This window comes from Fusarium sambucinum, chromosome I (assembly GCF_050947815.1).
Source record: "Fusarium sambucinum isolate potato_lamoka chromosome I, whole genome shotgun sequence".
Taxonomy (NCBI): domain Eukaryota; kingdom Fungi; phylum Ascomycota; class Sordariomycetes; order Hypocreales; family Nectriaceae; genus Fusarium; species Fusarium sambucinum.
Genome location: NC_139294.1, coordinates 11,091,580 through 11,113,632, shown reverse-complemented (window position 1 = coordinate 11,113,632; position 22,053 = coordinate 11,091,580). Strand labels below are relative to the sequence as shown.

The window sequence follows — 22,053 nt, the reverse complement described above, 5'->3', positions numbered from 1 at the left end:
GGGAATGGAAGATAATTGATCATCTTCTGAACATCTGCCCCTGCTTCCTCTACCAAGTACTTGACCATCTCAACATGTCCTCTAAAGATAGCAACAGCCAAAACAGTTCCATAGACTCCAATCAAGTGCGCATTCACTTGAGCACCGTTCTCAATTAATAATTTGGCATTACTCAACGACCCAAACCAAGCCGCGGTGTCAAGTATTCCTCCGGTCCCTGTAGATAAATTAACTTCTGCTCCAGTCTTTAAAAATCTTTTTGTCACCTCGATGTTATCGATCGAGGTCCGACAGTTTCTCAACGGTCACTCACCAAACGCTTCCGGTTTATCGCATGCGAGATTTGGGTCAGCCCCGAAGCTAAGTAGAACTTCAACTAGTTCCTTGCAGTTATTGTTTACAGCCTCGCAAAGAGGTCGATGATTGGTGTTCTGGTTGGGGTCTGCGCCATGCTTGAGTAGCAACTTGACACAAGATACGTGGGCCCAGTTTATAGCGTTGTATAATGCGCTGTCTCCGTTAGGAAGAATCCTGTTAGCATCGCCCCCTTTGAGAATAAGCTGGCGACAGAGATCAAGGTGGCCATGTTTAGCTGCAAGAGCGAGGGCATCATTGCCGTCCTTATTGACCTTGAATAGATCCATACGAGGTTCAACCCAATCCTTTCCTGTATCGTACAGATCCAAGGACCAAATTGCGAATAATGGGTTCGCCACAGGCCATATTTCAGACATATATAGACCAAAACTACATAGGAAATCGGTACTGTCCGCGCTGTAAAACCAGCACCTGTACCATTGGCTGGCGATATGTGTCTCATTTGGTGCGAACAAAAAACGTTCCAGAAGCAATGATAGCCCCGGGCATCGTAATGACCTTCGTTGCACGGCCTGAATGTGCCACGGCCAGACATTGGTTATGTACCGCTCGAACTCTGATTGTTCCTTGAGGTGCGGATACCTATAAGAGGAATAGGATACCAGGTCGTTGCATGTATGATCTTCGCCATGTTCGAGACCGTCGTATTCTTTATATAATTCAGTGACTTTCAGTAGTGACAGTCTGGCTAGCTCCATCACAGCGCTATCGCCCGACCAACTTTGATGATGGTCCTCAAAGTATTCTGTGACGGAGGCGTGTGCGAATCTCCAAGCGTTATGATAAACGTCTTCGTCCTCTGACCCTTGGCCAGGGATAGAATCATCAGGCACAACCAAGTGTCGACATACGGTCTGCAGCTGAGACTCACTGAGTTGAGTCGATGTATGTAGAGACACTTGGCCGTGTTCATCTCTGGTCTCAGATACTCGGATGGCCTCGAGTATGGCCGAGGTAGACAGTGATTGCCCATACATCATCCACTTTACCGTCCTTTGGAGTAACACGCGATCGTGTGTCTTCAAACTATTATAAAGTTCGTCATAGGCCTTCGTAAGATCTTCGGGTAGTTTCCCCAATCTTTCATCCACAGATTCATCTGAAACAAGGTCTTTGAGCTGCTCCATCTGCAAGTACGTCCATCGAAACCTAGACATGTCAACAAACGAGTGTGATTAATATAGTCGGAACCATACATTCCCATGCTACCTTCAACAAGCTTCTGCTTGACCTTTCCCCTGGTCTCCGGTGACCAGTGATCACAGGCCCTTTCTAATTCTGTATCAAGGTACATCTCGATATCATTTTCGTTCTTGCGGTCAATGCCGATACTCAAAACATTCTCAGTGGATAGTAGCTTTCGGATATCGTATTCGTCGCGGCTGGAAACAAAAACTTTGATAGGATGGGTAGAACTTTCTATGAGATTTTTAAAGAAGGCGATCAAGTCGCGCCTGGTTGACCTCTCGCATTCATCCAAGGCGTCGAGGACAATAATTGTACGAGGATAGATGTCTAGAAGAGCAGCGATGCGTTTTTGGCAGCTTTCAGTTGAAAATTTTTGGTTGTTGATATCCATCGCCTGACAGAGCTTGATGAGGTCTGGGTCGATCTTTTCCGGATGATGAGGAACTGTTGCGAGTTGCCGAAGGAAGCATCTTAGAATCTGGATGAACATGTCATCCTTTGAGCCCTTTGTCCCACTTTTGCTGCAGTAAAAGAATGCGAAGCCTTCGTCAATCGCGGGCTTGTTCACCAGTTCTTCGACGGGAACTCGGTAACGATCAATAACCTTTGAGGTCAGAGTCGATTTGCCAGTGCCAACTAACATTTATCAGTATGAGTTTCATGGCAACGATATATGTTAACAAACCTCCTCCCTTGAGCCATAAAATTGACGAAACACAAGAGCCCTCCCAACCGTGAAATTCCTCATGTTCAAGTAGCCACTCGCAAGTTCCCTTCGTTCTTTTGAGGGCTCTGAACTCATGTTGTCCAGCAATATTGACATCACTAATAGATCCCAAGGCAGTTCTAAGCACGTTTTGTTCAATGTGTTGAAGCATCACGCCAACCTTGTCATCAATGTACCGCAGTGGTTCGTTCAACCGCTCAAGAAGCCTCTTAGTTTCTGCATTATCCATTTGCCTGTGTTCAGACTCTGAAGCTTGTACTGCTCTTGATAAGTTCTCTTCTGACTTGGTCAGGTCATTGACCAGAGTTTCTCCTTGCTTGGGGTTCATAAGTGCGTCAAGGAAGCGTTTTCCTTTGCCCTTTTGAAACTGATCGGCGGCATGGACAAGGAGCTTGAGAGCCTGCTTGTATGTCTCAATCAAAGCATTTCGTAGGCTCTCTCTAGACTCTGAGACCTCGTCACTCAGTTGTTGCAGATAGACAGCTTCGTAAATCCTCCCTTTTTGGACTAGCCGGAGTACTTTCTCAGCGCAGTCTAGGATAGCAACAAGATCTTGACACTGTGATACATGGGCCTACACTACCAGTAAGCTTTTAAACGTGACATCGTTATATGATCGCAACATACCTGCATCAGAACCTTCAATGCCGACCACACAGTGGAAGATGGGGTCGGGGCAAATGGCACAGCAATATCGCCAATGTTAGTCGCCCATGCAACGACACGGGTGGCATGATCACGCCATATAATCTCGCGTTTTCCAATTTTAATCTTTGCTGCATTATTTACAAAGCTTTCTTGCTTCTTCTGCACCATTGCAATTATTTTAGCCGCTTCAAACTCATCTTTATTGGAGGTGCGATATCTCTGAATGGCGTCTTTGGTCTGATCATCACTGTTGCGCAAGGCCTCATACCAGAGTTCCGACTCCCCATGGATTCGAATGAGTGTCTTTTCTTTGCCTTCGATGTCGTTTTCGATAGAAGAGGACGAGGCATTCAATATGACCGTATCGGACAAGATGGGTGTCTGAGTCGCAACAGCGCTCGGCGGAGACTGGAAGCCACCCTCCGGAGTGGGTACAGGTGCCGGGCTATGAGTCGTGGTCTTCGGCCTCCTTCGCACTAGCAATGCCAGAGAGGAAAGGCAGCTTTTGTCAGCTGGATTCGACTTCTTGAAGCGCGGCATTTCGCTTCTATGCTTTGGATGAAGAGATTTCGCTGCGAATTATCAGCTCATTGCAACAGTACAATAGGAAGAAAAGAAAGAAAAGAGAGGCCCCTCACCCAAGCGCCGCACAGACTTACATGCAGATACCGAGCACACTGACGTGTTATGTCGTTCCACGAATGATGTCCATGCTAGGCCATGCTGTTCGTTTAAGATGGTTTAAGCGGTGAACCTTGAGAATAGAAGCGTTGCGTGATGCCGTTGAGGTTGTTGATTGAGTTAGATGCTCTTGTCGCAAATAATGACTGTCAACAGTGCTTGTGGCCCGAGCGTTTGTTCCTGTCCTGTCGATTTTACTTCTTCAATAACGTACCACCTCGGCATGAAATATCTACTTGCGATCAATTAAATTTACCAAAAGGTGTCATGATAGAGGCTTCTCTTGATCGGAATAGTTTTCAGGTTGGGGGCACATCCTAACCGACCGTGTTGCGACAAGTGACCACAACTCCTTCTGCGCTGTGTTTTAGCCTCTAAACCCTTAAGCCTACGGTGTAATCCACCAGTTACAGAGCGCAGCCTTATGGCCGCTGGGAACATAAGAGACGAAATGATTAGGTTTAGTAGTTTATGCTATTTAGATCAGACTTCTTAGGCTATTTATTTTTATATCCTAAAGCTTTAGGTTCTACCGGCGCAGACAGGCACTCGGACACCAATGTGATTGAATCCTTACCCGTACTTAGTCAAACTGACAGGCGTGTCACAATGAAGAAAGAAGAGTCTCAAATGTCATATCGAATAAAATTTTACTTATTCATATTCATAGGATTCATAACTATAAACCAATGCCGTGGCACTGCCAGGCCAATATTCCGCTTTTGTAACCATTTAAGCCTCTTGCTTGCGCTGGTGCTCAAGCTCAATGCCTGTGGCGTTGGCCTCATCAGCATAGCGCTTCTTCTCATCACGGGCCTCGTCAAGCTCCTCGACGTGCTTGTTACCGTGAAGACCAATCTTGTACCAAGGAAGCTCAAAGAGCTCATCCATGTTCTCAAGGCTGCGACCGCTAGTCTCAGGAACGGAGAACCAGACCCAAATACCACCGACAAAGGTAACAGCGGCGAAGCACCAGAAAGTACCCTTGGGAGAGATACCGCCCTTGGCAATAGGGAGCAACATGTTGGGGACAGCGCGGGAGTTACCGTACTGGTTGGCGAAGTGAAGAGTCATGGCCCAAGAGGTGGCAAGGGCACGGATACGGAGAGGGAACAGCTCAGCAGTGAGGAGGTACTGCATGGAGTTCCAGCCGAGAGCCCAACCGAAACCAGAGACGTAGATCATGGCGATGGCACCGCGAGAAGCACCCTTGTCAGCGGCAGGGAGGACAAAGTCCTCATCGACACCGAGCTGAGGAATCTTGGTGAGGAAAGCAGCGACGTAGATCATAGCAATGGTCTGCAGAGTAATACCGATGAGAAGAGCGCGCTTTCGGCCGATGACATCAACGAGGAAGAGAGCGCAAAGAATAGCGGCGATGAGCTTGACGATACCGAAGACGGCAGTGACGAGAAGACCCTCCTGCTTACCAACAATACCCATAATCTTGAACAGATCGGGAGCATAGAGGGTGATGGATCCAGCGCCGGACCACTGAGAGAGGAACTGAACCATGGAGGACATGTAGAGACGGTACAAGTTGCTGGGGACAAAGATCAACTCCTTGACCTTGCCGAGGAAACCAACACCCTTTGTAGCTTCGAGCTCGTGGTCGAGAGCAGCCTGGATCTCGGCGACCTGGCGGACAACGTAGTCGCTCTCGGGGGACTGCTGGCGGAGACGACCAAGGACCTTGGCAGCTTCTTCGGGTTTGCCTTGCTTGACGAGGTATCGGGGGGACTCGGACTGGAAGAACATGAGGATGAAGATGATTCCGGACATCATGATGTGAAGACTTGTAGGGACGAGCCACTGGTTGTGAGTGTGGTCGGACATGTTGAGGTGAGCGCCGTAGTTGGTGAAGTAAGCGAGGACGATACCGATGTAGACAGCACCCTGTTTTTGTTAGACATGAATGGCAATGAGATGATGGATAAACATACTGTGAACATGCAAGAGCAGAGACCACGGATGGCAGCAGGGGCAATCTCAGCGATGTAGACAGGTCCGACGACGGGAGTCTGACCAACACCGAGACCACAGATGAAGCGACCAGCATAGATAGCACCAAGGTTTCCGTTGACACCACCAATCATGAAGATGACAATACCAAGAGCCCAAAGCGTGCAGAGGAATCGAGTAGCCCAAATACGACCGATACGATCGCAAACCAAGAAAGCACTAAACAGTTAGTCTTGCTTCTGTCGAGAAGACGTGAAGTAACTTACATCAAAGCACCACCAACGGAACCAATCTGAACCATAGCGGAGACATTGGCCTTGATGTTGGCCTGCTCAACCTCAGTGTAAGACTCATAGTTGATCTTCTCCTGGAAATCCTTAGAGTTGAAAGATCCAGAGATGAGACCCTCATCGATACCTCTAGCGGCACCGAGGAGGGCAAAGGAAACAACGGCGAACCATAGTCTCCAGTTAAAGACACCAGCAGGCTCGCCCAAGTCCTTGAGCTTGAAGATGTTGACGGGTTTCTTGACGCCTCCAGCCATTGTAGAAGAAATGTATGAAAGAGATGGGATGAGATGGGGTGAATGGGAACTTGAGGGGAAGAAGGGACAAGGGCTTTATAATAAAATGATACTACTGCTTGTCTTCCCCACGAAGTGCCCCCGCTTGGTTGTAGTTACACCGACCATTCTACTCTAAACGTTAACCCATTTTTGGGTAATCCCCCAGATGAGTAGGCATGTCAAGGTGAAGATCTTGGTCTGTAAGGTCAAGGTGGATACCTGGTTCTCCCTCTTCCTCCAATAGCGGAGTCTCCATTTCCATCTCCTCCGCATTAAAAACGGTGACAGTTAGTAAAACTCCCACATTCCTTCGCTTCCCCCGTGGAGAAGACCAAACCTTGACTAAAATGAAACCAGGATCTCAATTTTGTCGCCCGAACATTTTCCCCGCCACACTTTTTGTCTCCCCCTACCCAGACCACTTCCTAGCGACGTCAGTGCCCTACACACACTTTTTCAGTGGGTGGCTTGCCAAGGTACGTCAATCGGAAATGCCCAGCCGCTACAGTCAGTAACCACGTTACGCCAAGTCTTGCCAATGCAAATCAAGCCGGCTGGGCATTGGAGAAGTAAAATAATTCCCGTTGACAATTCCCCAAAAGCCAAGGAACCAAAAACAACTTCATTCAAACATTCATTCTCAAAAACAACAAAACGGTGCACGTACAAAGAAGCATAAAACAACCATAAATTATAAGCGACGCTTAAACAATGGGGTCAGCAAGTTCTAGATCTCATCTCCGCAAAATCATGCCATTATTAACAAGGCTCTCATCTCTCTCCCCCACGCGATGTTGATCTCTTCACAAAGCAACAGTTAAGCTTGATCTTGGAGTTATTCATCCCGTAAAGGTGTGGATAGGTCCCGGTTTATTCTCTGACGGCCGAGGTCTTTCTCCACTGTCATCAATAAAGTGCTTCATGGAGGAACTCGTGTAGGATGTGAGTGGATAGTGACATTCTCGTAACCTTTTCGCTGGTGCCTACGGAGCGGATACAAACTTCCCACCCTGGTCTGGAGCGTGATTCATTTGGAGATTATCCCAATCAAGCGTCCTTCGGAATCATTTTCTACCACCGAGCACGTTCCACAGTTCCAGACTACCCCAGAACCCCTTCTCACAGTGAGCGGACTAATGCTCCGACTAGACTAGACCGCGTGGAAAACGGGTCCGTTCTCACTTCGCTTCCATTAGAATGCAACTCTCATCGCTTCCTCTTCCCCAATATAGTTACGAGGAGGCGAGTAGAGCCAGAGGTACCCCATTACTGATGGGGAACAGACAGGGAGAGAGCAAATGTTTGGAGCTCATGAGGAAAGAATAAATTTTCATGATGCGGAGATGGCATGATCATGACCAAGACTCGCTGGGGAATGTATTAGTAAACAATGAAAATATATGGTACTACGTCCAGTATCGACCCCAGATGCGATACTCCTCCTCCGTCCCGCGAAACTGAAACGGAACTTCGATAATGTCCTGGAAACCTTCTTTGACATTTGGTGGCTTGAACCGGTTTGCGAAACCAGTAAATGCCATTTTGGGTAGCACAAGTCTTGATTCGGGGTTCAACGATTCGTTCAGCGCCCGCACCGCATTGTTGTGCTCGCACACTTGGAGAGGCGTCTTGAACCACACACAACGGATAGAAATGCCGAATTTCTTGGCAAGCTCTACCCAAACGGTCCTGGTGTCTGGATCGGCGTTTGTGTTGTCTGCAATAAATCCTTGTTAGCGCCGTGAGGGGGTGGAAATGGGGTAAGCGGCAGTTATGGAGTCACAGGGATGAAAAGTTGGGGAAACGCACCTATCGCAACAGAGGTTCCCTCTTGGAGATATTCTTTCGCTGCTTGAACGCACTTGTCGCGAGTCTTGAGCTGGTCCTGGTTGATACGTGCATACCCCAAAGGCTTGAGGGATTTCCAGTAAAGCGTGCTTTTGCCAGCCCCTGGTGGTCCACAGAATAAGATAATGTCCTTGTCATTAGTTTTGTCGATGGTTACAACGGAGTTCCCCGATGAGGTATCGTCGCTGAAAGGATGCTCGGCCAAGTTGAATTCGCGAGCATAACTCCGAGCTTTCTCGCCTAGAAAGAACTCCTCCGGCGTCAAGTACTTGATTCCCACGTTGTGAGCGAAGTTCCGATCCGAGCAGCTAAAATCTTTGGCCATGGCCGCGACCCCATCCGGGCCCTTGCCTACGCCCGCCGTGCGTCCCCCTGCATCGCCGACGAACATGCTGTTCTCCAAATCGACTTCGATCTCCGAGATGTCGTAGTCGTCGCATAGCTCCTTCCACATACCAATCCTCGGCTTTCGATATATATCGTGCTCGGTCGCCGCGTAGACGCAGGTCGGAAGGTTGAGGCTATTGAGAACGGCGCTACACTTTTGTTTGAACTCGGAAACTCGCTTCTGCGCGTTACCCTTGGGTCCCTTGTGCTTTGCATCAAAGTGTAATGTCAATCCCGCTTGGTTTGATAGGATCACGACCCGGTATCCATCTTGATACAGCTCCCGTAGTCTGGTGGGGACAGAGTTGTGCCACCATTTCCAATCTGTACCGCTGCTGGCGTGTTTCTTGCCTGAGGATGTAGAGATGAGGGTTGAGTCGAGATCAAAAGCGGCGATCTTTCTTCTCTTTACTTTTCTGTCTTCTTTCTTTTCGGGTTCAAATCTGCCGACGAGGAGTGTTGCGGGGATATCATCGTTGTCGTTGGGGCTTCGTTCAGACCAAATCGTAGGGTCTTTAGGCTTCTGTGATGTCGGCGTAAAGAAGTTTGCTATAGCAGTCTCTAGGTAGTCACGTTAGCGGAGAGTTCGATGATCGTGATGCTGTAACTGCAGAGCGTTGGTGTTGAGCTTTGGAGCGCGCACTCACTGGTTGTCCCACTTTGCACTTTGCGTTTGATGGCCGGGGGAGACACAGGCGCATCGGCCTTGCGCTTGGGCTGATCATTTGAAGACATCTTCTTCCTATAGATATCGACAAAGATTGCATCGGGTTGAGTCGCGGTTATCGGGTGCGATAAGCGTCTCCAGTGTTGTCACAGTAAAGTGCATGCAGGGTCAAAACTGACTAAGGAGCCAGGCTGGCGCGGACGAACCATCTGGGCATCCACCTAACCTAAACCATTCTTTGTTCGGACAGAACATTGGCAAAAAGATGGCATTGAGCGATAGTCAAAGATTTTTTACAGTAAAATACGACTGGGCCTATTTTTCTTTATAATACTATGAGGTTTTCAGCCGGTTGCCGTCACAGGTTGTTTTCTTGCAAACTATAAGTCAATATCTACACTAATATTTGTTGCTCATGGCGTCCAAAACACGAACTCAATCGCGCTATCACGTGCCCTAATGTATAGTCAGCAACGGAACAATCGAGATTCCGAGCATCTCAAGCTCATTGGCCAATCAAAGAACTTCTCCATTTCCCAGCTCTTCCATGGAGGAAGAGGCTTTGGTGGGGTAGCTCTCACCACTCACCTTCAGTTATCGTCGCATTCAATACAAGCTGTTGTTCAACAAGCGCATTCCCTCCAGATCTTCGAATACAGCAATTGAACATACAATACATCCACACAAGCATCAAATAAGCCAGCGACGCCTCTAAGCGCAGCAAAATGCACGAAATCTTTCTCACAGCCCTCATCGAGGACAAAGACTTCGCCGGAGCATGCTCCGTCCTGGGCGGCCTCACTAACATGGACCCCTGGGAATCCATCCAACGAATTCTCTACTTCCAAGGACCACCGCGACCAATGGGTATCTTTAACCAGAGCTCGATTAAGAAACCCATAAGCCCTCCCAACACGGGCTTTCTGTGGAAAGAGCTTCATCAGAACTTGACGCGGCAGTCCTTCATCCTCCAGACACGCTACGATGTGCTCAAGGATCGCGACATGGGACCTAATGCGCCTGTGATGGACCTCGATGCGACACAGGGAGTCTTGAAATGGACAGACTTTCCGGATCCGCCGCGGGGTCAGCCTTTGCTTACGCAGAGGAACAAGGTCGAGCTTTGGGAGCAGAAGATGTTGCCTTCACTTATGCGCGACAACAACCACACGTAGGTATCACTGTCTTGGTTAAGTCATGGTCGCTAATAAGGTGCAGGTTCAAGACAGAAACAATTGAGGAAATGTACCGCTTCTACAGAGACGAGATTGAGTTCTGTCTAGTACGATACTATTTCCTCCATCCCATAGACAACTACGTTCCCATGGAAACAAAACAGCAGCAATCCATGCCACTGGGCAGTCTACCTTCATTCGACTCACTTACTCCCGTGGATCAGCAGAAGCGATGGTTCCTCCACGTCAAGGCGCACGTCGTGCAGGACAACAAACCTGAGGAGCTACGCAAAGTCCAGGAGCAGTTGTTGGCGATCAGAAAAGAGTTGGAGGGTGTCTTTGACTTCCGAGGGATTGATCGCAAGGTTCACGATACGAGAGTGATGCAGCAAGCGCAGGGAGTGCAACAGTTGCCACAGCGAGTGACGATTGGGAAGTGAGGACTGTGCATTTCGGAGGCTTAGAACAAGCTGCATGTGCATATGTATGAAGGGAACAGGATGGCTGTTCATCCGATCACGATCAATAACTCGGATAATAGATGATACCCAATAGACAACCTTGATGTCCATTACTATTACTCTCCGACGGTCAATTCGCCATGCGATGTCCGCGCTCGTTCTGTTCGCGACCTCAGTCCTGTTCAAACCGTATTCGCTCCCCTTAGTTGCCCTTCTTCCAAGCCTGATCCGCATCTACAAACTGTTAGCTCAATCCCCAACTCCCAACACACGCATACTCACCCTCGTGAATAACAGGCTCCGGGATATTCTTCCTCGCCTCTTTCTTACCCCTCCAATCCGTCCCGAACCTCCTATCCCTCTCTCCAACATGCTTCTCAAAGTCAAACTGCCCATCCGCCGTAAAACTCGTCATCAACTTCGGCGGCCCTAACGGCAACGTATCTCCTCGATCCGTCTGCCACAGGTGATACACTTTTCCGTACAAGTGCACCACCTGGTCCATCTCGTAGTTCTCAGCTATCTGCCACGCGCTTTCGGGGACAGCGCGGTTCGGCATGATGAGCATTCCTGATTTAACCTCGTATGTATGCGAGTGCCAGAGCTGTCGCTCTTCTTTGTCGAGTGTTTCGTAGAGTTTCGGGGTGATCATGTATTCTACTCCTATGAGGCGCGCGTTGGGCTCGTCGGAGTCGTAGAGGAGACATTGGCGGACGTCCTCGTCTTGCGAGTGTTAGTCGGTAAATAATGGCGGTTGAGACTGGGGACTTACTTATATGGGCGCAGTAATGGTTTGTTTCCACAAAGCGAGAGGGATCATCAGCGTAGGCATGAAAAGCGTTGAGGTGAGCACAGATATGCTTCGTCGGTCGAAACTCCTGTTCATCATGAGTCAGTCCGGCACTTGTTCAATTGAGCTTCAACGTACTTGTGTCACAGCAGCACCAGCGGTAAGAACCTTGTTCTTTGCCGAAAGAGGCTGTCCCATACTATCATTAGTAACGGGAATATCTTGTGAAGCCATGGCGATTGATGTCTTGAATGTCGTCAAGTTAAGATTCAAGATCGTCGTTGTTTAAATTGAGTGACGTGCTTTGGGATGTCTCTTAAGTACAGACAATGCTGGAGAAGATTACGTCATGGATAGATAATTCGTGCTGCATTTTCTACGTGCCAAGCGTTGCTAATGTGAGGCCTTTACGTCGGGCGACAAGGTAAAATGCCTTAAGCTACAGCAAGTTGCTTCTGGTGAAGCGTCAGAATGACGCGGAGATGACCTCCGTGCTGTTTCGGAGCCGTGGGATCCACTTTGCCGTTTGACGAGCGGGCCCGGGCGGTTCGGTGAGCGGAGGTTACCCAGTAGACAATTGTCGGGAGACTACCAACGGCCACAAAGTCACACAGTGGTGCATCGTAACCCTGAATAATGGTTTATTGGCATTATTGTTCATAGGGAAGAGGATGATGTAAAATACCCACGATTATACCTGCACTTGAGTGTGTTCAATAACGAACAACAGACGAAGACAGGAGGTCCTTTGCTGATATTCAGTTTAGAGTTTTTAGACTGTTAACCACTATAACCTAAGGATTGGAAGTTTCCTGTTAGCCATGGGATCACAAGATGATGTTCACGAGAATAGATTTAAAGAAAGTAAAAATATTTAATGAAAGACTGTAGTTCAAATTCATAACTAGATCGCTATGCCAAAATGCAAAATATCCAATTTCAATGCATAAAAGCAATGTCCAAGAACGCCTATCCAACGCCAATTGTGTTTTCTACAATGCCAGCATTGTAGTTATCATTCCCCTCCTCCCACCACCAGCGACCGCTCACTCATCTACCCAACTACTTGTTGGGAGAATCCTTGTGATGGCGGCCAAACTTCTGGCGGCGCTCCTCCAACTCCTTCTCCTCCTTCTCTTTAGCCAGGTCCTCAGCAGACCACTCGGTATGCTGTTCCCAGATAAAGTCATTCATCGCGTCCTCACGATCCCGCTCATCTTCGATGGCGTTGATCTCCCGAAGACGCTGTGCGCGCTTGTCCTCGGGGCTCTTCTCTACAGACTGAGGGTCAGCAGGGGAAGAATCCGGAGTGTTGACAAAGGCAGTAGGGGCAGTGGGGGTAAACGGAGCCGCTTCGGGGTTGAAGCTGCTGCTGCCACTTGGGGGCTGCACTTGGTCAAACCCTGACATACCACGCAGATGTAACCCCTTCTTGGGGGGAGTGGTGGTGGTGTCGAGTTGAGGGTCGTTTCCACGAAGGTAGATAGGCTTGCGACCGCCCTGAAGTTTCTCAATTTTGTCAGACATTTTGTCAGATGTTGAGGTGAGATTTGGTTGTGTGTGGTTTTGTTGGTGTTGATGTAAATGTGCTTGTGAGAGTTGCTAGAGTAGCTTGATGAGAAAAAGAGAAGTTCTGAGATGATGGTAGGATATGGACTATTTAAACGGAAGAAACGAACATGATGATACTTACAGGCATGGTGTTCATAGTTCTTGTCCATCTGTGTTGATGGGATGTGTAGGTTGAACACATTGATGGGAAGATGTTCGGTCTTTGTTTGGTATACTCGGCGAGGTCAAGGCGACAACTTAGTTAATGAACAAACACACGATCATAGTTCACTCTTTGTTGCCTGGTTGGTTTTGACATTGTTACTTGTGAACATAATGGCTATTGTTAGGAGACCGAGGAACAAAGAGGAAACCACCACATATTGTCATGTTCTGTTCGTATGTGAAGTGAGAGTGGTGCTTGCAAGCGCCATGAGTATGAACATCCACGCCAAGCTGATCTTGATCGGAAAATTGATTGCTGGGATAATAAGGGACAAAATTATTAGGCCAGTTTATGCTACTTAGATCAGACTTCTTGGGCTATTTATTTTTGTATCCTAAAGCTCAGAGGCCAATACCTGCTAGCCCAGCCCAGGAGCAATTGACCCAGGAACAACTGACCACGTTTCGGGCGTAAAGACCAGTGAACCTCTCGCTCGCAGTGTTTCCGGATAGAAGTAAAGATCTAAATGTATGTTTGTCTTGCCGACATTCGAGACACGGGCGATCAGGTAAATGGGGGGTGTGGTCACGGTCGCGGTCGCGGTAGATACCGTGGACGATGCCAACGTGTTCGAGTAGTCTCCCATCTTTACAAAGAAACTGTTAGCAATAATGTCGCGCATGGATCAAGATTTGCTTACCTTTTGGTACTGTCGCTTGCTCATGTAGAATGGAGTGCGACTGTCTCCAATCGTGGACTTGACCTCGATCAAGTACAAAGGTTTCACGCCTAACCACTCGGGACCCAGTTGTCGTTTTTCCACCAAATGCCTTGTCAGCTCTTGTTTGCGATCAAAGTACACGATGTCGGCCGTCTCTTGACCGTTCCATGGTAGCATGTCGGAATAACTGGGATGGATGGTGACGAACTTTCTCATCCGGCTCTGCCAATTGTCTCTGCCGAAATGTGAGAGAGCTGGACTGAAGCCCTGAAGAAGCTCAAAGACCTGCCAGCATATTAGCTACGTTCACGAAATACTAATATTAACTTACGTATAGCTCTCCAAGAGCGCCAATACGCATGTCTCGTTCTTGAGGCCCGTATGAGCGGAAACGTTGTGACATTTGGACCTCGTCGTCAACTTCGGGTAGGGCGTTGAACAGTCCACGCTCACCAAAGTACTCGCGACGAGGAATTGCTGCTTTACGAGCCGCAGTAATGACATTATCGATCATTCCCATGTAAACTTCTTCATCTTCAACCGTAGAGCTTAGTGTGGCTCCATCTGGGCCATTGAACTGGAATGGAGAGCTTGATTGCATTGTAGGTGAAGACCCGAACACAAATGCAGGGTGACTTGCTGTGCCGGGTGTACTTTGTTCATCACCAAGCATATCGGAGTGTCGGGTATCATCGTTTGATGTTCGCGTGCGATGTACAGGTCTTCGTTTGTTCCGACTGGAATAGCCAGCAGTTGAGGAAGCCGGCGTAACAATCAGTTGTCCAGTCGCAGACGAACTTGAAGTAGCTGGACTCTTTTGTCGTATGGGAAGATCCGAAAGCCTTGGCGGGGATATGGTGCCGGTAGATTGATGAGTGGTAGAGTCTTGGCTGGCAACTTCGTCTTCTGATTCCACCAGCGACGCCAACGTAGTGTCGTCTACCCCTTCACTGGAAACATCGTCGTGGATCGCCTCCATTTCCTGACACGTATTGGACTCATCCGTATCTATGTGTTCCTCATTGTCTTCGTCTTGCTTGAAGCTGCCAGTTGGGATGGGTGCATCAATAATTCCCTCCGCTTCCAGAATCTGAGTCATAATGACAAGGGGAGCATTTAAGACCGCTGCGACGATCTGCAATGCTTGGGAACCAGCGCGACTGACTTGAAGAGTGGACGGATCGGTCATGATCCATTCCAGTAAACGTCGAGGAAGCGCCGCAAAGTAACAAAACCCTTGAGCCTTGGGGTCTCGTGGGACATAAATTTTGAGGACATCATTGTCTTCGCGTATGTGTAGTTCGCTTTGTTCTTGGGTGTGAACTATCGCTTGTCCGTCTTGGGTTAGATGAAGCTCGGATGAAATGCCGTCTGTCTCGTAGACTTCCGCTCTGGCGAGAACCCAATGAAGCTTCGAGTTGTCATCTTGTGTCCGGGGACTGTTGTAGTGAACGGCGATCCTAAGCAAACATATAAATTAGCTCGGTGTATGAAAAGAATGACTGTAGACAGGAGGTACCTGTAAAGACCGTCGGCCTTCTGCTTTATCTCCCTGTCAAGAGACTGGAGTTTGTTCAAGTGGTCACCCGCCACAGTCGAGATTTCTCGAACTGAGGTAGATAGATATCTGGATCCCATGTTGAGCCATGAGAGAAATGGCTGTAGCCGACGTACTTCATCGAGAGTAAAGTCCAAGGTCTTGGCCCGCGTCCCAAAGATGTCTCCCAGAGCCTTTCGGTCAACAATGGCGAACTCCGTACGACCTGACTGTAGATTGACTGAGCCATTGGGGTACTTGACAGGGAATACTGTCCCTTTCCAGACTGGTCTTTCGTCTGGTAGGCGCTCTGGCGTCGCTAACAAAGAATTGAATGCCCAAATTGTGTCCTTGACTGCGGCGATTGGGGGACATGGGATTCTATTACCCATTTCCTTGAGCTCGTCATATGCCATACTCAGCGTGAGCTCTTGTACGCCAAGAAAATTGACGAAAAAATCCTCTAGGTCGGGATAAAGATCGTTGAGAGCTACTCTGCCCCGAATCTGGGTTGCGCTGGACCATAGACACTCGCTGACGGTATACCAGCGACTGACATTGCCAACACTGAAGTAGATCAACTTTTCTTCAGCAAATGCTTTCCTAGGTACTCGTCAGTTGGACGCTGCAGATTTAAATGGAGAGGGTCGGTACCTGATGTTCGTGGCATCAATATCAATGAAGCTCGGTCTCTCTGATTTGAGAGCGTTGTATATGTCGTTCACCCAGCCAGAGTCTTCAATTGCCATAGTCCTTAACCTCCGCAGTTCATTGAGGTAATTCTCCCATGAACAATCCTTAACACCTAGGGTCATCTTGAAGAACTGTTTCAGAATGTCGAGTTCTTCTTCGGATCGATGAAATGCTGTTTGGTATAGATGTGCAAGAGGGTATGCTGTCTGCATCTCTTTTCGCGCGTTCCAGAGACACTTGTCAGATGATACCCATGTTGCGGGTTTCGATTCGTAGGCAGGAATATATACAAGGTTATAGTCATTTATCACATTTCTATAGCAATTAGTCTATAGTAGCTTCCGAAATTGACGTGTAAACTCACCTTGCATCAGTCTGAGCGACAGGGAAACTGTCGTCCTCTCGACACCGGGTGTGACAGACTTCGTAGAGATCCAAGATCCTGGATTGCCGACGAATTTCAGCTGCAGCATTGTTGTGGCGAATCGACCAGAGAAGATTCAGGTAAAAGCGAAGGCTGTCAGTGTGCCCAACGAAAAGATGGTCTACCAAGAAACCCCATTCGGCTCTGTAGGTATCCGATGCTATAGGCTTACCCAGGTCAAGGAACAGGAAGTCCTCATCTTCAGCATAGCGAGAATATTTACCTTTAAGGTCCGGTAGAGGCAAAAATGTTCCCGATAAAGGATGCAACTTAGAGACTTTGCCTTGACCTTTACAAGGAACCTTCATCTTGCGCAGCTCAGTGATCAATTGACTAGAGGTTGCAACATTGATGTTCTCAATATGCCATGCCCTTTGCAGGGCACCGAGAAGGCGATCAGGCCGATGCTGTTCGATATAACGGAACAAAGAAGAAACTGTCAATTTCTTTTGCTTGTCCACCATTCCCAGTCTGACATTGCGACGCAATCGGAGTCGCAGTTCGAGCCATTCCTCCCAACTCCAGCGAAGGCCCTCTGGTGTTACAGGCGGGGAAATGAGGTAGTTATCATGTAGAAACGGTACGTCAAAGCCAGGTGCATCGCCGCATGGTGAAAGTAATTGACGTGGCCCGTACTCATCATCACTTGGCAGGTAGACGTTCTGTTTGACTGGATGACACGCGCGCCGTTGGTGGTCAAAAACCTGGAAGCCTTTCAGGAGCGTTGGGACTTCATCGTCTTTGAGAAGAGCCTCAGAGAGGTACATGAATCTGAGGTATGAGGACGACACGCGGAGAGCACCGTCGTCCACAACGAAAACGAATAACGTACTACTCATGATCAACTCTCGAATATATCTGAACTGCGCCTCAGCGACACCAAATTTGTCAAGCAAAGCACGCCGATCTGGATTAGATGCTGCTTTTGCATCCACAAGGGTTAGGCCGAGGCCGCTAGGCACTTCCAGCTTCGAGGAATGAGAGTAATAAAGTGGCCGGCGACTCGCAGAGACCCATCCGCCATCATGGAGTGGGATGAATCTCAAATGCTCGAGCCGTGCCCGAATTGGACCAGGAAGAGCTTTATTTCTCTCAAGGGAACGGTATAGCAACAGTAGCGCTCTTGCTGCGAGTGAATTCCCATCGTCGTTTATCATTGAGCGTTTCATACAGGACGCGTCAGGACCCTTCTGAAGATCATGCTCGATGCGAAGAATAATTTCCTCTGCAGAGGCTCCTTGTAAGCCATACGGCTCTAATAGTGCAAGGTCATCTTTGGCATACTCCTTTGCGAGATAAATCTCTTCATCGATATCCTTGAACAAGGGGTCGCCTTTTTCGTCTCGTAGCCATGGATAAAGATTGCGTAGTCGGAACATAGAACCCAGGCGGCCGGAGCCAAGGGTACGGAGAACCTTGACCTGATGTATTCTTTCTTTGATCCTGTCTAGGAGACTTGACCAGAAACTGCCCCAAGGGTAACTGTCTCGTTGAGGTAGCCAGCGCATCCATTGGTATTGGAGTGTGGGATGACGACAGAACTCCTCGATGGCTTTGACGAGACAGTCTGCGATGCCTTGTAAGAGAGCGCGGTTTCGGAGGGAGCTGACTACTATGCCTTGACGACTGGCTTCCGTGACGAAGTCTGTGTGTATGAGGAACTATTCATCAATCAGTGTTAGTTCGTTGATCGGGGATGTACTCAATTACCTTGAAACCCATCGGTCGCATTGGAAGAAACGCAAAGACATCCTGGTTCTCAATAATTGGAGCTCCCGTATCTGTCAAGGGAAACGCCAGCACGACTTCGGCAGAAGAGTCAGCACGGTCACGTTCATCCGAGTATGTTCTATTCTCGCTTCGAGGGATGTTCTCAGCGACGTGCTTGGTGACATGGTACTGTCTCTCCTCCACACCATCAGATGTCTCCTTTCGAATGGTCGCCGGATTGCTTCCGTGGAGAGAGTAAACGGTACTCGCAGTTTGGACATTCTTTTTATCGTAGAAAGACACTTGTACCTTGCGTAGCTTCCGTAGAAAGAGCAATATCGTGTGCTGCAAGTCTTGGAACTGGATGCGGATGGTGTCGCGTCGCCGCTTATCTTCTTCTGGATCCTCACTTGTATGAAGCAGTAAAGTGATGCGAGTGGATGAGTCGCCTATCGGTTCCTTTGTCTCCTCCCACACAGGTGTAACCATTCCAAGACCTGAGTCGCCTTTGCGATGTGTGAAAGAGAAGGAAAAGTTATTTGACTGGATATTGACCTTCCAGGCTGCCATGAAGACAGACTTGAATCCGATGCCTTTCTCTCCAATGTAGCCAGCCGCGCCGACCTTTGAACTTTTGCCGATTGCGCAAATTGCTTTCAAGTTTTCATGAGTAAAGCCATTCTCATTGCACTCGATTGTCACTTTGTCAGGGTGTACCTTGAAAGAAACATACGGGTCCTGACCTTGTGACACAGCGATGCTGTAATCATTGTCATCGGCATTCTGCAGCAACTCAAAGACAAACCTGGCATTGCTTGTGTAAAGATTCTTGGCCAGTCTAATTGAGAGTTAGAATGTATTTCGGCCAATTGAGAAGTGTAATTAAAAACTCATACGTACGTCAGGACAGCAGAACCGATCATCTCATCTTTTCGGAGTAGTGCTTCTTCTACTTCACGACGAAGCTCTGGGTTAATCTCCCCGATCCGAGCGAGTTGCTCTTCACCGAGATAACCGCGTTCTTTGGCTATCTCTTTCACAAGATCTTGAGCTGTGGGCTTCCCCGACTCAGCAATTTGAGCGTCATCGGTCGACATTGTCTCAGGGGTTTGGTTGGACCCTCTGGCCCTGGTCAGACCCTGAAGTTGTCACGGCGCCTGCCGAGTAGTAGAAAAGTTAGCCTCCCAATTCTTGGGGTACAACAATAAACAGCCTCACAAAATGGTCCAAGTCCCATGAATGACCTACTGATCTAGTTTCTTATGCTTCTAGCGGTGAATCTTTCTGATGTTTTGAAGTCAGGCCCTGAAACTGCCACGGCGCTGCTGAGTTGGCAGAATCTGCAGCGGGGACAAACAAAGACACGATTGAAGATGATCAGAGGGCAGCGCTCTGAATTGTAAGTTTGCTGTTAAAGACTGGGTGGAATTTGTCCACTCTCTTATTGAGATTTGTACAAGCTCGGGACGCAGAAGAAAAAAGGAGCCTAATTGCGATGCAGGGACTTTCAGCTTGGGATGGAGACGTGATTGATTGGCTAGAACCATCGCCAGGTGTCAAGTCTCTATCTAATCCTGGTCAATTGATATTTGTTAGCGCCTTGTCGATCCTCAGGGTATCTATCATAAACGTCGGCCGCTGGAACTCTGAGAAATATAATTAGCAGGTCACTTTGGATCATTATTATAGGTCTTTCAGTTCTGTATTCTAAGACTCACCTAAGAAAGGAGGAAGCAAAAGTTTCTATTGTCCACTAGCCTGGTCAACCCGTATTTGTTAACGCTTTGTCGTTTCTTGGAATGAGTGGTGAATGGGAAATACAGACCTTGTTCGTGGATCAATAAACAGCATCACCTGTTGTTTTTAGCGAAAACTTATAGACAATGCTGTGTGATATGAGAGGGTCCCAATGACTGTAGAATTTGTCTTGGTGTTTCGTGTTGTGGATTCGTTAAAGCCTGTCTATTCCCGTCAGCACTAGACAAACATACTTCTACCTCGCTTTGCTATCGAGAAGCAGAAACATTTGTGGTCACTTGGCAAGCTATTTCGAGGTAAACTGTAGAAAGATGACATGGCAAGTAGTACTGAGTTGAGATGAAATTGTATTCTGATTGCGGGCTACTTTTAAGAAGCCGACCTATGGATCAAAACTATCATCAGATGCAACTCCCATTTGCCCTCGCCATATTGATCTCCGCTACTTTCACTCCACCATTTCCATGTGCGTCCAGATTAAATGGCCTTGCCCATGAGGAATCCAGACTTGAGAGTGGCGAACTTTTCAGTCGCGTCACGCAGCTTGTCAGCTGCCTCGGCGCTGTACTGGAAGTTGACAGCACGGCGAGTGATGGGGGTGGTACCGCCCTCACGTCCTTTCTGATCACCTTTAGAAAGAATGTTAGCATGGAATATGAAGTGATATGTCATAGAAGCACTTACACTTGCCAGTGTCAGAACCAGACTTGACGGAAGTCTCGCCATCATTGTCGTTGGCGCCAACAGCGGGCTCATCATCCTTCTCGAAAGGAGTCTCAGTGACGGTAGACTCGGTCATGGCATGCTCAATGGTGATGGGCTCAGTGATGGCAGGCTTAGTGATGACAGGCTCAGTGACGACAGGCTCAGTGATGGGAAGCTCAGTGTTGGCAGCCTCAGCGGCGATACGTTTAGCAGCCCAAAGGTCGGCGGCGGGAACAGAATCCTCTCCATAGTGCTCAGAGGCATCAGTAGCAGCAGGCTTGGAGTCCTTCAAGTAGAGGCTTACTTCATCGGAAGAGGCCTCAGCAGGAGTTGAAGCAGTGGCGAACTGGGTGTCGACATAACCCACAACATACGCCTCGGCGGGTTTGTTGAAAGTGGCCCTACCCTTGATGGCAGAGCCCTCAGCGTGGTGAGAGCAGATGGAATCCCCATGTCGAGCGCTCTGGAGAACTTTGAGCTTCTGTTCCAGGTATCCTTCGGGGAGAGGAGAACCCTTGACTGGAACGGGCTCGAGAACTGTGTGGTTCTTTAGGAGTTCGCCCTTGTTGGCGGCACAAACTATGCACGGAAGCTTCAGAAAGTCCAAGACATCGATGCGGGCGGGGGACGCGGCAACGATCTTGCCGCAAGTGCCAAAGCAGCACATGCAATCCTCGTGGGCTTCTTCGCAGACGTTGTGGGCTCCAGCGACCAGGTGAAACTTTCCACAGTAGCCGGGCTCTTCATCAGGGCCTTTCGCAGTGCACAGAGCGATGGTAATGATCTCGACACACATTTTGGCGGTCGGCGCAGGAGCGAGTAGTGAGTGAGTGTGTTGGACACGCGCAGGTGAGCTGGAGAAAGTGGTGATTAATACCAGGGGGACAGAATGGAAAAGGGATAGGAAGTGTAGAAGAGAAGAGAGAGTCTTCTTACCAGGATTTGAAAGCCTCGATGTGACTTCCTAAACTGCTCGAGATGTTGTTGTGGTGAGGAAGGAAGGAGGAGGGGAGATAGTAGAAGAGTGTGGTAGCAACCTAAAGATTAGGCAGCAAGAATTTGAAATGCTCGTTGGCACTGTCAACCGCTGCACATGGCACCAAACAGAATTTCGATCGGGAGTCGCCTTCTGGAACTTAAAACCTTGGGTGCCTAAAGATGCACTGGGGGTTATGGAAGGGAACTCCGCAGAGAGGACTACAAATAGTTGCAAACAGACGGCAACAATCCGTTTGTCCAAATTGATTTGTGAACAGTTCATAGAAATGTTTAGTGAAACGACCATGGACATTGAGTGGATTATATTAGAGT

General features: G+C 48.5%; 8 protein-coding genes across 8 annotated transcripts; 1 reads left to right on the top strand and 7 right to left on the bottom strand.

Annotated features, from left to right (window-relative positions):
- Positions 1–305: 305 nt before the first annotated feature.
- Positions 306–3,481, bottom strand: FSST1_006335 (ankyrin repeat domain-containing protein; the record flags this gene model as incomplete). Its single annotated transcript, XM_083232694.1, has 4 exons — positions 306–1,527; positions 1,575–2,202; positions 2,252–2,867; positions 2,921–3,481. 4 exons carry the CDS (start codon positions 3,479–3,481, stop codon positions 306–308), a joined length of 3,027 nt encoding a protein of 1,008 aa, XP_083089765.1.
- Positions 3,482–4,354: 873 nt separating this feature from the next.
- Positions 4,355–6,128, bottom strand: FSST1_006334 (general substrate transporter; the record flags this gene model as incomplete). The annotated part of the gene is made up of 3 exons (XM_083232692.1): positions 4,355–5,518; positions 5,566–5,803; positions 5,851–6,128. 3 exons carry the CDS (start codon positions 6,126–6,128, stop codon positions 4,355–4,357), a joined length of 1,680 nt encoding a protein of 559 aa, XP_083089764.1.
- Positions 6,129–7,555: 1,427 nt separating this feature from the next.
- On the bottom strand, positions 7,556–9,119 carry FSST1_006333 (polynucleotide kinase 3 phosphatase-domain-containing protein; the record flags this gene model as incomplete). Its single annotated transcript, XM_083232691.1, has 3 exons — positions 7,556–7,866; positions 7,959–8,945; positions 9,032–9,119. The coding sequence occupies 3 exons, from the start codon at positions 9,117–9,119 to the stop codon at positions 7,556–7,558; spliced, it is 1,386 nt and encodes a 461-aa protein (XP_083089763.1).
- Positions 9,120–9,776: 657 nt separating this feature from the next.
- FSST1_006332 (mediator complex, subunit Med18) lies at positions 9,777–10,666 on the top strand (the record flags this gene model as incomplete). The annotated part of the gene is made up of 2 exons (XM_083232690.1): positions 9,777–10,222; positions 10,270–10,666. 2 exons carry the CDS (start codon positions 9,777–9,779, stop codon positions 10,664–10,666), a joined length of 843 nt encoding a protein of 280 aa, XP_083089762.1.
- A 223-nt stretch (positions 10,667–10,889) lies between these two features.
- On the bottom strand, positions 10,890–11,711 carry FSST1_006331 (OBAP family protein; the record flags this gene model as incomplete). Its single annotated transcript, XM_083232689.1, has 4 exons — positions 10,890–10,921; positions 10,970–11,410; positions 11,460–11,565; positions 11,616–11,711. 4 exons carry the CDS (start codon positions 11,709–11,711, stop codon positions 10,890–10,892), a joined length of 675 nt encoding a protein of 224 aa, XP_083089761.1.
- Positions 11,712–12,539: 828 nt separating this feature from the next.
- Positions 12,540–13,004, bottom strand: FSST1_006330 (uncharacterized protein; the record flags this gene model as incomplete). Its single annotated transcript, XM_083232688.1, has 1 exon — positions 12,540–13,004. The coding sequence occupies one exon, from the start codon at positions 13,002–13,004 to the stop codon at positions 12,540–12,542; it is 465 nt and encodes a 154-aa protein (XP_083089760.1).
- A 608-nt stretch (positions 13,005–13,612) lies between these two features.
- On the bottom strand, positions 13,613–19,376 carry FSST1_006329 (uncharacterized protein; the record flags this gene model as incomplete). The annotated part of the gene is made up of 8 exons (XM_083232687.1): positions 13,613–13,840; positions 13,895–14,200; positions 14,247–15,375; positions 15,435–16,055; positions 16,107–16,460; positions 16,510–18,230; positions 18,280–19,117; positions 19,180–19,376. 8 exons carry the CDS (start codon positions 19,374–19,376, stop codon positions 13,613–13,615), a joined length of 5,394 nt encoding a protein of 1,797 aa, XP_083089759.1.
- Positions 19,377–20,514: 1,138 nt separating this feature from the next.
- On the bottom strand, positions 20,515–21,538 carry FSST1_006328 (uncharacterized protein; the record flags this gene model as incomplete). The annotated part of the gene is made up of 2 exons (XM_083232686.1): positions 20,515–20,666; positions 20,722–21,538. 2 exons carry the CDS (start codon positions 21,536–21,538, stop codon positions 20,515–20,517), a joined length of 969 nt encoding a protein of 322 aa, XP_083089758.1.
- Positions 21,539–22,053: the final 515 nt, after the last annotated feature.